The sequence below is a fragment of the Carcharodon carcharias genome, chromosome 20, assembly GCF_017639515.1.
Source record: "Carcharodon carcharias isolate sCarCar2 chromosome 20, sCarCar2.pri, whole genome shotgun sequence".
NCBI classification, from domain to species: domain Eukaryota; kingdom Metazoa; phylum Chordata; class Chondrichthyes; order Lamniformes; family Lamnidae; genus Carcharodon; species Carcharodon carcharias.
In genome coordinates, this window is record NC_054486.1 from 31,791,099 (window position 1) to 31,806,459 (window position 15,361).

The following is a 15,361-nucleotide window of genomic DNA, read 5'->3' on the forward strand; positions in this document are numbered from 1 at the left end:
AAGGCACAGTTGAGAGAGCTTTAGAAAACTGTGGCAAAGGCATCTACAATTTCTCCACCTGTTTCTTTTAATACCCTGGCGAGGAAACAATCCAGATCCTAGAGATTTGTCTATCTTAAGTCCCATTATTTTCTCCATTACCATTTTCTTCCTTATATTAATTCCAATAGGTGTCTTATTTTTGACAGTTTTAGGTTCCAAATTAGTCATCTTCTTCTATTGTGAAAACAATGCAAAGTATCAGTTTAACAAGCCTGCTGTTTCCTTATTATCCATCGTGGTATCACTTACATCTTTTTTTTCTTTATTCTTTCATGGGATGTGGGCTTGCTGGCAATTAAGGCCAGCATTTGGTGTCCATCTTTAATTGCCCTTGAACTGAATAGCTTGCTAGGTCATTTCAGAGATCAGTTAAAAGTCAACCACATTGCTGTGGGTCTCACATCACATGCAGGCCAGACCAGGTAAGGACAGCAGATTTCTTTCCCTGAAGGGCATGAGTGAATGAGATGGGTTATTACAACAATCAGTGATGGTTTCAAGGTCATCATTACAGAGACTAACTTTCAATTCCAGATTTATTTATTCAATTTAAATTGCACCAGCTGCTATGGTGGGATTTGAACCTGTGTTCCCACAGGGAATTAGACTGACCCTCTGGATTACTAGTCCAGTGACATTACCACTATGACACCATCTCCCCCTGTCTTTAATGGGCCCAAATTCCCCATGGGGAGTAATGACTGCTCTGGGGAAATAATTTGTATTTATATTGCTTTGTATATAGATTAATATTTACTTGATTTGTGTTGTGTTAGCTGATTTTAGGCAAGATTAGGGGAGATAAAATTGGAGTTGGGTGCCCCTGGAGCAATGTTTGGTGTGGGGGAGGAGTGTGGTAGAGAAATACATTCAAGGTTGTCAATCCTGATCAGTATCCAATGCCCAGACTGAGAGTGTGAGGTTTGTTCACACATACTGGCAATTTCACTGATGAAGAATGGCTGCTTGAGTAAGTCCCCAGATGGTGTATTGCACCACTGCTTGTACTTGGACCCTTGGAATAGTGGGAGGTCTGCACCCTGTACTTCACTCGGGCTGAGTTAGTTAGGTTTCTACACTCTTGTGGAGGTAAGTCTGCATTCTGGGGGAAGGTGTGGATTCTCAAGTGATTATGCACCCTTGCTGGGAGGTTGGGATGGTTTCTGCATCCTCGGGATGGGGGTTAATCTTCCCTCTCAGTGGGGGAGGGAGAATTCTTCACCCTTGCTGGAGGTGGAGGATCTAAGCAACTGGAAAAAGGGAAACAATGAAAATGATCATACTCATTCCTGTGCAGGCCAGTGGGGTAGTGCATTTGCAGCAAACCTGGAGGAGATCCTGAGGGAGATGATCGGCACCTCCAACACCTGGATGCAGAGCTTACAGGATGCTATCAGGATAACAGGTACCAATTTGTCTCTTTGTTTTATAACAAAAGCCAATAATTTCCTGCCCATTCCTGCCATTTGCACAGAATTAATGTCTGAGATGCAGCAAGTCTTTCTTTGACACAAATGGCTCATAAGCCATAAGACTTATGATTGATTGGGATGCCTTTGGTGTCCTTTTTCCTCATAAAACTCTTACCCCTTCTCACCCTGGTACAGCCCCCATCTGTCTTCAGCTCCCTTAAGTCCAGTGGGCTCAGACTTGAGCATTTATGATGGACAGCTGGTTTAGACCTTCATTGCTAGTTTTGGCTGGGTCAAGTAAAGTGCCATCAGGTCCTGTTCTCCTCAGCCAAAACTGCTCATTAGTCTAGGATCAACCTAAAATGCAAGGATAAACCCTGGTCTTTCTTACCCACTGCAACCCTTTACCCCTGCTCCCTAGCTCCACCCTCACCTCCAACAATAATTGGATCATTAATTGAACAGGAGAAATTTGCAGGGCTGCGAGGGAAGGATGGTTGAGTGGTGCTAGGTAAATTACTCTTGCAGAGAGCTGACATAGACACGGCAGGCCGAATGGCCTCCTGCGCTGTAACCATTCTATAATTCTAACCAGTCTATGACGGTGCAAGGAGATCATGGACTTGTCACTAAAATTCAGACCATCTATTCAGTTACCTCTGCCACCTCTTTCCCTTCCCTCTAGCCCAACAAACCAAACATTCACCCCTGCCCTAGCTCTGAAGTTGTATTTTTCTCTCCTATCATTCCCTATGTCCTTTCTGGGCTCATCTTGTCTATGAGACTCACCTGCTTCTCCAACAATTCTGTTCCCACTAAACTGTTGACCAATGACCTTCCCAACTGGCCCCATTTCCCTTGGTTAATATTAAGGCACTAAGACCATAAAACATAGGAGCAGAAGTAGGCCATTCAGCCCATCAAGTCTGCTCCTCCATTCAAAGAGATCGTGGCTGAACTGATAATCCTCAACTCCGCTTTCCTGCCTTTTCCCCATAACCCTCGATTCCCATACTGATTAAAAATCTGTCCATCTCAGCATTGAATATACTCAGTGATCCAGCCTCTACAGCCTTCTGTGGTAAAAAATTCCACAGATTGACTACTCTCTAAGAGAAGAAATTCTTCCTCATCTCTGTTCTAAATGAGCGCCCCCTTGCTCTGAGATTATGTCCTCTGGTCCTAGACTCTTCCACAAGGGGAAATAACCTCTCAGCATCTATCCTGTCAAGCCCCCTAATAATCTTAGATGTTTCAAGAAGGTCGCCTCTCATTCTTCTAAACTCCACTGAGTACAGGCCCAACTGCCCCTCATAAGAAAATCCCTCCATCCCCAAGGTCAACCTAGTGAACCTTCTCTGGACTGCCTCCAATGCCAATATATCTTTCCTTAGATAAGGGGACCAAAACTGTTTACCGTATTCTAGGTGTGGCCTAACTAGTGCCTTGTCTAGCTTTAGAAGACTTTCCTATTTTTATACTCCGCTCCCTTTGAAATAAAGGCCAACATTCCATTTGCCTTACCTATTACCTGCTGAACTTGTATGCTAGCTTTTTGGGATTCACGCATGAGGACCCCCAAATCCCTCTGTGCTGCAGCTTTCTTCAGTCTTTCTCCATTTAAGTAATATGCAGCTCCTCTATTCTTCCCGCCAAAGTACGTAACCTCACACTTTCTCACATTATATTCCATCAGCTACGTTTTTGCCCACTCACTTAACCTGTCTTTATCCCTCTGTAGAGTCTTTGTGTCAACTTCACCACTTGCCTTCCCACCTATTTTTGTGTCATCCGCAAACTTGGCGATAGTACATTCATTTCCCTCATCCAAGTCATTAATATATATTGTAAATAATTGTAGCCCCAGCACTGATCCCTGTGGCACTCCACTAGTTACAGGTTGCCATCCTGAAAATGCCCCCAAAATTTCAACTCTGTCTTCTATTAGCCAGTCCTCTGTCCATGCTGACATACTACCTCCAACACCATGGGCTGTTATCTTATTATGTAGTCTTATGTGTGGTACCTTATCGAACGCCTTTTGGAAATCCAAATATATTACATCTACTGGTTCCCCTTTATCAATCCTGCTTGTTACCTCCTCAACGAATTCAAATAAATTTGTCAGGCATGATTCCCCTTAATGAAACTATGCTGACTCTGCTTGGTAAGGTTATTCATTTCTAAATGCTCTGCTATTACATCCTTTATAATAGACTCAAGCATTTTCCCAATGACAGATGTTAAGCTAACTGGCCTAGAGTTACCTGTTTTTTGTCTCCCTCCCTTTTTGAATAAGGGTGTTACATGGGCAGTTTTCCAAACCTCTGGGACTATTCCAGAATCTAAGGACTCTGCCAGTGCATCCACTATCTCTGCAGCTATTTCTTTTAATATCCTAGGATGCAACCCATCAGGTCCAGGTGACTTATCGGCCTTTAACCCCGTTAGTTACCCTAGTACTTTTTCTCGAATGGTTATTATATTTATTTCCTCCCCACCTTTTGCCCCATGTTTATTTAGTATTTTTGGTATGCTGTTAGTATCTTCTACCATGAAGACTGAAGCAAAGTATTTATTCAACTCCTCTGCCATTTCCTGATTTCCCCATTATTATTTCCCCAGCCTACCACTAGTGTCATCTTCCCCTTGTTATTTCTTACCTCCACCCATATGGATTCTGCATCTTCTGATCCAAGATCATATCTTGGTATCATACTTATTCCATCTCATACTAACAAAGCTACCCCACCACCCTTTCCTTCCTGCCTATCCTTTCGAAAAGTCACATACCCCTGAATATTTAGTTCTCAGCTTTGACCTCCTTGTAACATGTCTCTGTAATGGCTATAAGATCATACCCATTAATCTGTATTTGTGCTGTTAATTCATTTATTTTGTTCCAAATACTACATGCATTTAAGTAAAGAGCCATTGATCTTGGCTTTTTACCATTTTTCCCTCTTTGACACTATTTGTTTCCTTTTTTTTTATGTTTGTACACTGTCCCTTCCTGTCACACTCTGGGTATCATTACCTAAGTAGCTGCCCTGCAAGGCCACCATATCCTTTTGCCTTGTAAGCCTACTTATCCCCTCTCCAGAACCCTCCCCCCACTCTATTTAGTTTAAAGCTCTCTCTGCAGCCCTAGTTATTCAATTCGTCAGGACACTGGTCCCAGCATGGTTCAAGTAAAGCCCGTCCCACCGGATCAGCTCCCTTCTACCTTAGTACTGATGCCAGTGCCCTATGAACTGAAATCCATTCTTCCCATACCAGTCTTTGAGACACGCATTTAACTCCTTGACTTTATTTACCAGGTAGTAATCCTGAGATTATTACCTTGGAGATTCTGCTTTTTTAATTTAGCTCCCAACTGTTCAAATTCTTTCAGCAGAATTTCCTTTCTAGTCCTATCAATGTCATTGGTACCAACGTGGACGACAACAGCAACTGGATCCCTCCCCTCCCATTCCAGGTTCCCCTTCAGCCCTGAGGAGACGTCCTTAACCCTGGCACCGGGCAGGCAACATAGCCTTCGGGACTCACGCTCACAGCTGCAGAGAACAGTATCTATCCCCTAATTATACTGTCCCCTACCACTACTATGTTCCTATTTCCTCCCCCCCACTTGAATGGCTCCCTGTACACGGTGCCATGGTCAGTTTGTTCTCCTTGCAGTCCCTGCTCTCATCCACACAGCTTGTAAGAACCTCGTAACAGTTGGACAATTTCAAGGGCTGAGGCTCCTTGAACGTTACTTGCTGGATCCCCATACCTGCCTCACCTGTAGTTACACCCTCCTGTCCCTGATCACAGACCAAATTAAAATTATCTAACCTGTGGGATGTGACCACCTCCTGGAGCAAAGTGTCCAGGTAACTATCCCCCTCCCTGATGTGGCGCAATGTCTGCAGCTCAGACTCCAGCTCCTCAACTCAGATCTGAAGTTCCTTGAGCTGCAAACACGTACTACAGATGCATTTGCTTCGGATCACCTTGGTGTCCAGCAGCTCCCACATGCTGCAGCAGTGACACATCACCTGTCCTGCCATCACTATCTTATTTATTAATTAATTATTCTAGTATCCCTGCTCTTTATACTTTATTGAAATTAATTATTCACACCAGTATCGATCTTATACTTAACAAGCTATTTTTGAGAGGAAATAAAGACGAGGGATCTAAACACTAACTATAGACCTTAATTTTAAACCAAAGACTAGAAATACTCACCAATCCAAATCACCAATCAACTGCTCTCTTGTTAACAGTTGTTAACTTGTTAATATTGTTAACAGTTCACTCTGTTCCTCTCCCCTTCATATCTGCTGTCATTACCAGTGCCTCAAATAACCATCTTTGATTCCCCTGTCCTTGAGAAATACGTCTCTTTTCTCCAAAATCCTTGAATATGTTATTGCATCACAAATCTGTGCCTATCATTCTCAAAACTACATGTTTGATTCCCCTCCAGTCAGGTTCCTGCCCCTGCCACAGTACCAAAACATCTCTTGTCAAATGACATCTTATGTGACTGTGACAAAGGTAAACTTTCCCTCCTTGTCCTTCTCAACCTGTCTTCATCATTTGAACCCTTCAATTCAGTACAACTTACAAGCTTTTACTGAATCTGTACAATGAATAACTTTTAATGCCCTGTACATTATAGTTACATTTGCTGAAGTAGTTTGTACCACTATGTTTCACATTTGTGATAAAAGCTGGTCTCCCTGTTCTGATCTGAAAGTGATGTGCTGTTATGTTGCTGTTACAGATAAGCATTCAGAATCAAATCTACAACAACCTCAAATGAGGACAATCATTCCAGCTGGCATGCTGGACAGTTTAGTAAAAAATTTATTTGCGTCACGCCTGACAGGGTCAGAGAGCTGCAACTTCCTCCGTGGCCTCTTTCTACATCGGATGTATGAGGATAACCACTACTTCTTGCATGGGCTAAGTACTCCATCTGTCTGTCTATCTGTCTGACAAGTTTTGTGTCTGTATGTTTATAATTCTGCAATATTTTTTAATAATGCTCCAGTATTGATACAAGCTAACTGTATGATGCTGCTAACCATTCAGAGTCCAACATTAGCCAATCTGTGACACCACAAGTCAGGTCCCCACAACAACCCATAAGGTAGCCATTCCTGGGGGTTTTACTTTTAAATTAGCTTTCTATTTCCAAATTATCTTTGATGCTCATCCCTTTTAACCAGAGAAGAGAGAAATAGAACTGGCGGAGGAGATAACTGATGGTTTCTGTACATAAAACTTTGAAGGTGGCAGTACAAGTTGAGAAGATTGTTTTAAAAAGGCATATGAGATCCTTGCTTTTATAAATAAAGGCATAGAGTACAAAATCAAGGCAGGTATGATAAACTTTTCCAAAGTGCTGTTTAGGCTGAAGTATTGTCACCAAATGAGATGGAAGTGACTGCCCTTGACATCAAGGCAGCGTTTGACCGAGTGTGGCATCAAGAGGCCCTAGCAAAACTGGAGTCATTGGGAATCAGGGGGGAAATTCTCCACTGGTTTGAGTCACACCTAGCACAAAGGAAGATGGTTGTGGTTCTTGGAGGTCAATCATCTCAGTTCCAAGACATCACTGCAGGAGTTCCTCACAGTAGTATCCTAGGCCCAGCCATCTTTAGCTGCTTCATCAATGATCTTCTTTCCATCATAAGGTTAGAAGTGGGCATATTTGCTGATTGTTGCACAATATTCAGCACCATTCGCAACTCCTCAAATACTGAAGCAGTCCATGTCCAAATGCAGCAAGACCTAGACAATATCCAGGCTGGGGCTGACAAGTGGCAAGTAACATTCACATCACACAAGTGCCAGGCAATAACCATCTCCAACAAGAGAGAATCCAACCATCATTTGCTATAGTGACTGGAAGCCAGTGTACCACAGGGATCTGTGTTGGTCCCCTATTAATTGTCATTTATATAAAAGACATAGATGTCTATGTAGGGGGTAGGATTAGTAAGTTTGCGGATGACACAAAGATTGGCCAGGTGGTTTACAGTGAGGTTGTGTCTTGGGCTACAGGAAGATATAGATGGGATGGTCAAATGGGCGGATAAGTGACAGATGGAATTTAACCCTGAAAAGTGAGAGGTGATACACTTTGGAAGGAGTAATTTGACAAGGAGGTATTCAATGAACGGCGTAACACTAGGAAGTTCTAAGAAACAAAGGGACCTTGGCGTGTGTGTCCATAGATCTCTGAAGGCAGAGGGGCATGTTAGTGGGGTGATGAAAAAGGCATATTGGACACTTGCCTTTATCAATCGAGGCATAGATTACAAAAGTAGGGAGGTCATGTTGGAGTTGTATAGAACCTTAGTGAGGCCATAGCTGGAGTACTGTGTGCAGTTCTGGTTGCTATATTATAGGAAGGATGTGGTTGCACTGGAGGGGTTGCAGAGGAGATTCACCAGGATGTTGCCTGGGATGAAACATTTAAGTTATGAAGAGAGGTTGGATGGACTTGGGTTGTTTCATTGGAGCAGAGAAGACTGAGGGGCGACCTGATTGAGGTGTACAAGCTTATGAGGGGCATGGACAGGGTGGATAGGGAGCAGCTGTTCCCCTTAGTTGAAGGGTCAGTCATGAGGGGCCACAAGTTCAAGGTGAGGAGCAGGAGGTTTAGGGGGGATGTGAGGAAAAACTTTTTTACCCAGAGGGTGGTGATGGTCTGGAATGCGCTGCCTGAAGGTGGTGGAGGCAGGTTGCCTCACGTCCTTTAAAAAGTACCTGGATGAGCACTTGGCACGTCATAACATTCAAGGCTATGGGCCAAGTGCTGGTAAATGGGATTAGGTAGGTAGGTCAGGTGTTTCTCACGTGTCGGTGCAGACTCAATGGGCCGAAGGTTCTCTTCTGCACTGTGATTTTGTGATTAGCTGATTGATACAAGGACTAGGGGACACAGATTTAAGATTTTGGGCAAGAGATGCAGGGGAATGTGAGGAAGAACTTTTTTAAGCAGCGAGTGGTAATGAACTGGAACTCGCTGCCCACGGGGATGATAGAAGTGGAAACATTCAATGATTTGAAAAGGAAATTGGATGGGCACTTGAAGGAAATAAACTCACAGCACTACGGGGATCGAGCAGGGGAGTGGGACTGACTAGGTTGCTCTGCAGGGACCCAGTGTAAATTCAGTGTGCGAAAAGGCCTCCTTTTGTGCTGTAAATGACCCTATAGTTCATTTAGATTGTTGATTATTTAGTTTTGCCTGCTGATATCATGTCTGTCATTAGCCTGTATGTTCAGCATAGTGTTATACCTTTAGAGAAGATCTACCTCACCTCTGAAATGTTGAACAACCCCTTCTATATCACGTTATTTAAGCTGCTCCCTCAAATTCTTTTAGTTAACCTTTTTGAAATTACACACCTAGTTTCTGGTACTTGTTGTCTGATGCAGCAAGTTTTGACATGTTGGCATTAATTTTATTTTGTTAGTTCTTTTCAATTGCCAGTTCTTTTAATTTATGCCTTTATGAAAAATCTTTTAGCTGAACATCTGGACTCCTCTCCAAACCATCTGACACCAATGATAAATCAGCTGTACTTGGTTGATGCTGGATTCTCAAATAATTCGGCATTTCCCCTTGCCTTGCGATCACCGAGATGCGTCGATGTCATCCTGTCTTTTAGTTTTAGTCGGGGATCACCATTCAGGGTGAGGAGAGGGACCTGTACAAAGTACCACGAGAACATATTTGTGTGACTTTTTAATCTGTGTCTTGTTTATTTCTGTGTCGTACCATGTATGCTGATGTAATGGTTATGGTAGTGAACAATCAACTCCGAGGTCATGAGTTTAAATCATACGAGGGCAAATCATAAAATTGAATTCAATAAATCTGATCATTTGTGGCTGACACTATAAAATGACTATGAAAGTTGCCAGGTAGTCATAAGAATCCATCTGGTTGACTATGGCTATTCAGCCTGCTTGGTCTAACTGCAATCCCACACTGCATGGTAACAAGGGATGAGCAATAAATACTCAATTGCTGAGGTTCACTACATCACAGAATAAATTTTAAAATATAGTTATTGAAAACCATACATCCCCAACATTGTTCTTTATTTATTCTCATCTCATCACAGAAGATCCTGCAAATCTATACTTGTAACACAAATGTCCTCCTTATCCAGGACCCCACAGTAATATTTGGTGTAGTCGAGGATTGCTCTGATGACCACTATCCTGGACAGGGCATGCTTTAATTATCTCATGTTTCATCTATACCAACTATGTAAACGCATCGCTCTGTAGCCAGTTTCTGGCAACAGACTTATCCAAAGTCAAACTTCTATGAAATTAGCTAAAAACTTCTTTATTTAAAATACCCTTGGTTCTATCCCAATGGAGAAATAAAGGCAAATGCGGTGCTGAATAGTCATATCCAAGTAAGAGTCAAACCATTGGAAAGGTATGGGTTACTGATCAATAATTAATCCTTCCTTATCAAGAGCATGACATTAAATATTGGCCAGAAGTCTAGGCTGTTCTTATATTATCCATGGATAGGTGGAAGGCTGCAAGAAAACTAGTCAACAAGGTTTAGATTGTATGTAGAATGTCATAGAAAGTTGTCTCAAATCATCGAATGAACACCTTCCATGGTTCAATGCCTTTGTTACTCTAACTAGTTGGGGGGAGGAGAAACCAGTCAGCTGCAAACTTATTTGATTCACACAGGGAGGCCAGAAAATTTCTCGGAGCTGTCGGTAGTCTACAGGTTAAACACATTAATAGAAATGTTCTGCCCAGTAGCCAAAATATAAATAACTTTACAGAAAAGTATATTTGAAAGCCATACATTTTTCAGTTATGTCCCAAAGTTGATTGTTGAGAGACATTACCGTGTAATTAGGTTAAATTTTGTTTTTCTCCTTTCTTTCTTCCCCCTTCCAACCAGGTTCTGAAGACGACTGAGGAATACTGTACAAAACATAATGTCCCCTTCCCAAAGATAGATGTGGCAGACGTACTTGAGAACAGCCTACAGGAATGCTATGTCTTCATGGATGAAAATAATTCCGATATTCCCATAGTAATTCACTTCCCTCTCACAAATGCCACATTCAAGGATTACAAATCTCCAGGTGAGGGATTGTGCCCAGTACATAGAGCAGTAAAAAACTACTTTGAGGTATAAAGAATGGCAGATAAGTGATAAGGATATTCTTTTTTTCATCTAAAAGATTAACTTAACTGCCTTCATCCAGTTATTGGTTTATTTAATTGCCTAAATCCCATGAAGCTAATTCCCTCCTAGCTCATTTCCTCAAATCACCTAACCACCATTCCTAAACCTAAAGGACAGATATAAGTGGCTGGCTCTCTTTCTTCAGGTGGCCCCCAGCTAATCTTTTAAAACTGAATCAAAATTCAACCAATTTTCTCCACCTATTGTGCTACCTCCAACCTTCCTTTTCTCTCCTAATAATCAGCTAGCTCTCCTATCATCTTTATATCACTCTCCCTTCACTGAAATCCTTATTCATGCTTTTGTCAGTTCCTGCTTCAAATTTTTCAACAACCTCCTTGGCTCCTAAGTTACGCAAAAAACTTGTTGAAAGCAGCATATCCAAATTGCCCTTAAAACCCTTCAGCTGCTGTTCAATCTTTATTTTCTTCTCTGTGAAATGTTTTGGGATGTATTACTATGTTGATCATCAACATATAAATGCAAGTTATTAGACGTAAAGAGTCTGAGCAGTGCTTTGTCAGTCACTGCTGTCTGTATCTATTGCAGGTGTTGAACGTACATCTGAGGAAGATAAAATCAACTCCAGTTTTGTCCTGGAAGCTGAGCAATCACCATACAGCACGTTGAACTTTACATATACCCCTAATGATTTTGATAAGCTGGTTGATCTGAATTGCTACAACGTACTGAACAATAAAGACATCATTCTGATGAGCTTGAAGAAGGTATTAGCTAAGAAGAGTTAAGCCACATCGATTCTGGAAGGGTTACTGACATGAATACTGAACTGTGGAATAATCCTTGCTCTTTCCTCTTCATCTAGTTTTTGGTCTATTTCAAGCTAAATCAGCCATTTGTCTCCTCATTGATTGATTCCTTGGGTTGCCTTACAGTAGAGTAGGAAGGTCAAGAGTCATCTATCTTGAGCCTTAATCAGTGCTGCTCTGAACAGGCCACCGGCAAATGCAGAGCTGTGACTCAGGAGTCTCCCTCTAGTGTTCTTGTTTAACCCTCTGGTGGAAAAGCAACTCCCCACAATTGCATTTCCAGGATTTACAACTTAATACACACCCGAGCAGAGAGCATCAAATTGTGTCAGTGCCCAAGCAATCTGACCTGTGGTAAAAGGTCATTGACCTAAAACATTTAACTCCATTTCTGTTTCTACAGATGCTCCCTGGCTTGTTAAGCATTTCCAGCACATTTTTATTTCAGATTTCCAGCATCTGCAGAATTTTACTTCTGTATTCTGATCTCCCCACTGCTCTCAGCCTTTGCTCCTTCCAATTCATTACAACCAAATAACAGTATTATATAAAAAAGCTGTTGTTTAGCTTGTGTAATTCATGTTTAAACCATTCGTGTACTTGTGTGTGTGTCTGTAGGCAACTATTGCAACACTCTGTTCTGAATAGTAGAAATGAAAACAAACTAATCAGCCAAATTTTCCCATTATCTATAGAGAAAAATTACTGTATGCTTAAATTCTCAGTTCAGCATATTACTGCAACTTATGTTTAAATTACAATCTTTAAATGAATTGTCAATCAGCATTCATGATTTACTGAACACAAAAATGAAGAACTGCTGTTTCTCTTGTTAATCAACTCTGGGAGCACCTTCTACTGAGCAAAACCCAATTCCTTTTTTATAAAATGTAAAATTCATTGAATTATTTTAATACATTAATTCTGGGATTGGCTAACTAACGGGAAGCAGTGAGTTGGGATAAATGCGTAATTTTCAGGTTGGCAAACTATAACTAGTGGATCAGTGCTGAGGCCTCAACTATTTTGAATCTATATTAAATGACTTGGATGAAGGGACAGATTGTATTGTAGCCATATTTTCTGATGATACAAAGGTAGGTGGGAAAGCAAGTTGTGAGGAGAATACAAAGGGATTTAGGTAACTTAAGTGACTGGGCAAAAATGTGACAAATGAAGTAAAATGTGAGGTTATCCACTTTTGTAGGAAGAATAGAAAAACAAAGTATTATTTAAATGGAGCGAGGCTACAGAATGCCACAGTACAGAGGGATCTGGGTGTTCATATACATGAATCACAAAGTTAGCATGCAGGTGTAGCAATTAATGAGGAAGGCAGCTGACCCAGCCTCCACTCAAGGTTTTTCTTTCAATTTGATACCACCCTTAACTTCCTTAGTCACAGTTTGTGCATCCTTTCTTCTACAATGGAATATACCTTTATTGAGAGTTATGAAATATCTCCTTAAATGACTGCCACTGCTTCTTCACCATCTTACCTTTTAACTTTTCTACCCAGTCCACTTTAGCCAACTCTGTCTTCATACCCTTGTATAAACCATGAGTTAACAAGGTTTAGATTGTGTGTAGAATGCCATAAAGTTGTATCAAATCATAGAATGAACACCTTCCATGGTTTAATGCCTTTGTTACTCTAACTAGTGGGGTAAATCAGTCCGCTGCAAACTTATTTGACTTGGTGGGCCCACATTTCTCACTCACAAACTGAATGCAAATTTCTATCTTTTTTCTCACTCTTGCTTAGAGGATCTTTTACTATGAGGTCTTTTAACTAATCCTGTCTCATTACACATTAACAGGTCCAAAATACTCTGGTCCTTGGTGGGTTCCAGAATGTATTGTTCTAGGAAACCATTTCGAATACACTCCATGAACTCATCTTCCAGGTGATCTTTGCCAATTTGATTTGTCCAATCAGTGTGAAGATTAAAGTAACCCAAGATCATTGCAGTACCTGTGTTGCAAGCCCTGATTATTTCATGATGTATCCTGCAGTGTAGCTACTGTTAGAGGGCCTGGATACTACCCCCACAGCAACTTCTTTCCTTTGCTGTTTCTTATCTCCACCCAAACTGATTCACATCTTAATCTTCTGAACCACAATTGTATTCATCTCATCCAGTATTAACAAAGCTACCCTACCTCATTTTTCATTCCTCCTGTCCTTCCAAAATGTCAAGCACCTTTGAATGTTCAGGTCCCAGCCTTGGTCACCTTGCAACCATGTCTCTGTAATGGCTGTGCTATCACACTAGTTATTTTCTATTTGTGCTATCAAATCATGCATCTTGTTAGGAACGCTGCGAGCCTGAGAAGGGCTTTTAAAGTTACCTTAATCCTGCAGGCCAGGAGGGTCAGAGATCACATGATCATAACATTCCCTCTTCAAAAAATATTTTAGCATACTGGTCAATACATTAACAAATTAGCTTTGTTAATACTGGATGAGATCAGTACAATAGTGATTCAGAAGATCAAGATGTGAAATCAGTTTGGGTGGAGGTAAGAAACAGCAAAGGAAAGTCACTGGTGGGGGTAATGTCTAGACCTCCTAACAGTAGCTACACTGCAGAATAGAGTATACATCAAGAAATAATCAGGGCTTGCAACAAAGATAAATTCATACCCATTATTCCTCTCTATAGAATATTTTAAACAGGATAATAATTGTTCTATTCCAGACAGGTGTTTATAGTAGACTCACAAAGTAGACCACTGAAAACAGAGCAATTTAAAGGGTAATGTTTTTCCTAATGTTTGGTTCTCACCTTAAATTCTTTCCTTTTACCATTTTTGCCTAGTCTGACCTCATTTGCTGCTGAACTCTTATGTTTGCACACTCTGTTCCTTCATGTCAGACTCTGGTTACTATAACGCGCATTGCTACCCTGGCCTTGTCTTTTCTCATTAACTTGCTGAATCTCCTCTCATGTGAACTCTCCTCTTCACTATTTAGAGCCCTCTCAACACTCCTAGTTATACGATTTGCCAGGCCACTGGTCCTAGTGCTGTTCAGATGAAGGCTGTCTCAATGGTACAGCTCCCTCATTCCCTAGTACTGGTGCCCTCTTTTGAGCCTCCCATTCAACTCGCTGATCATATTTATCCTTTGCCAATTTGCTCATGGCTCAGGTAATAATCCAGAGATTATTGCCTTTCTGGTTCTTTTTAATTGAGCCCCTAGATGCTCAGTCTCCCTTAGGTGGGACTAAGAAAAAGGTCCTACTATGTCATTGATACCTACGTGGACCATGACAGTTGGTTCCATCCCCCCTCACTCCAAGTTCCACTCCTGCCCTTAACCCTGGGATGTCCTTAACCCTGGCACTGGACAAGCAACACAGCTCTCAGCTGCAGAGAATTGTATCTATTCCCCTAACTATAATATCCCCCTGTCATAGGGCCAAATGGCCTATTGTTCCTATTTGTGTTCCCCCTCTCTCGCACTACATCATGAAATACAAACTTTTGAGAAACCTATGTAAAGGGATGGATACAGTGGTTGAAAACAGTGGACAAACAGAAGCAAATCAAAGCAATGGTGATCAGGTGATGACAATCCAGGGTTTTAAAACGAGGCTGAGGTCATGGCCTCTGAAGCCGAAAGAAATCTATCCGAAAGTTATCTAGGATGTCCCTCCTTGTAGTACTGAGGGAGTACTGCAATTTTTTGGACAAGATATTAAACTGAGGATACACATGGATCTAAAAGATCTCAGTTTTCTCTACAAATTTCAAACCACAGGCTGGTCATTCATCTCATAGCTGTGCACAAACTGAAAATATTACTGAGAAACAAGTGACTGGTTATGAAGTACTTTGTGACATCCTGAAACAGCCTATATAAATGATGGCCTTCGAGTGAGATGAGT

General features: G+C 41.4%; 1 protein-coding gene across 1 annotated transcript in view; it reads left to right on the forward strand.

Annotated features, from left to right (window-relative positions):
• The window catches only part of LOC121292311 (cytosolic phospholipase A2 zeta-like), a 128,664-nt gene extending 117,143 nt beyond the window's left edge, over positions 1–11,521 (forward strand). Inside the window, exons 15-19 of the mRNA XM_041214162.1 lie at positions 1,340–1,447; positions 6,232–6,417; positions 8,992–9,158; positions 10,408–10,594; positions 11,248–11,521. Of these exons, the coding sequence (XP_041070096.1) occupies positions 1,340–1,447; positions 6,232–6,417; positions 8,992–9,158; positions 10,408–10,594; positions 11,248–11,447 (848 nt within the window). The 3' untranslated portion in view covers positions 11,448–11,521. The remainder of the gene's footprint in view (positions 1–1,339; positions 1,448–6,231; positions 6,418–8,991; positions 9,159–10,407; positions 10,595–11,247) is intronic.
• The last annotated feature ends 3,840 nt before the right edge of the window (positions 11,522–15,361 follow it).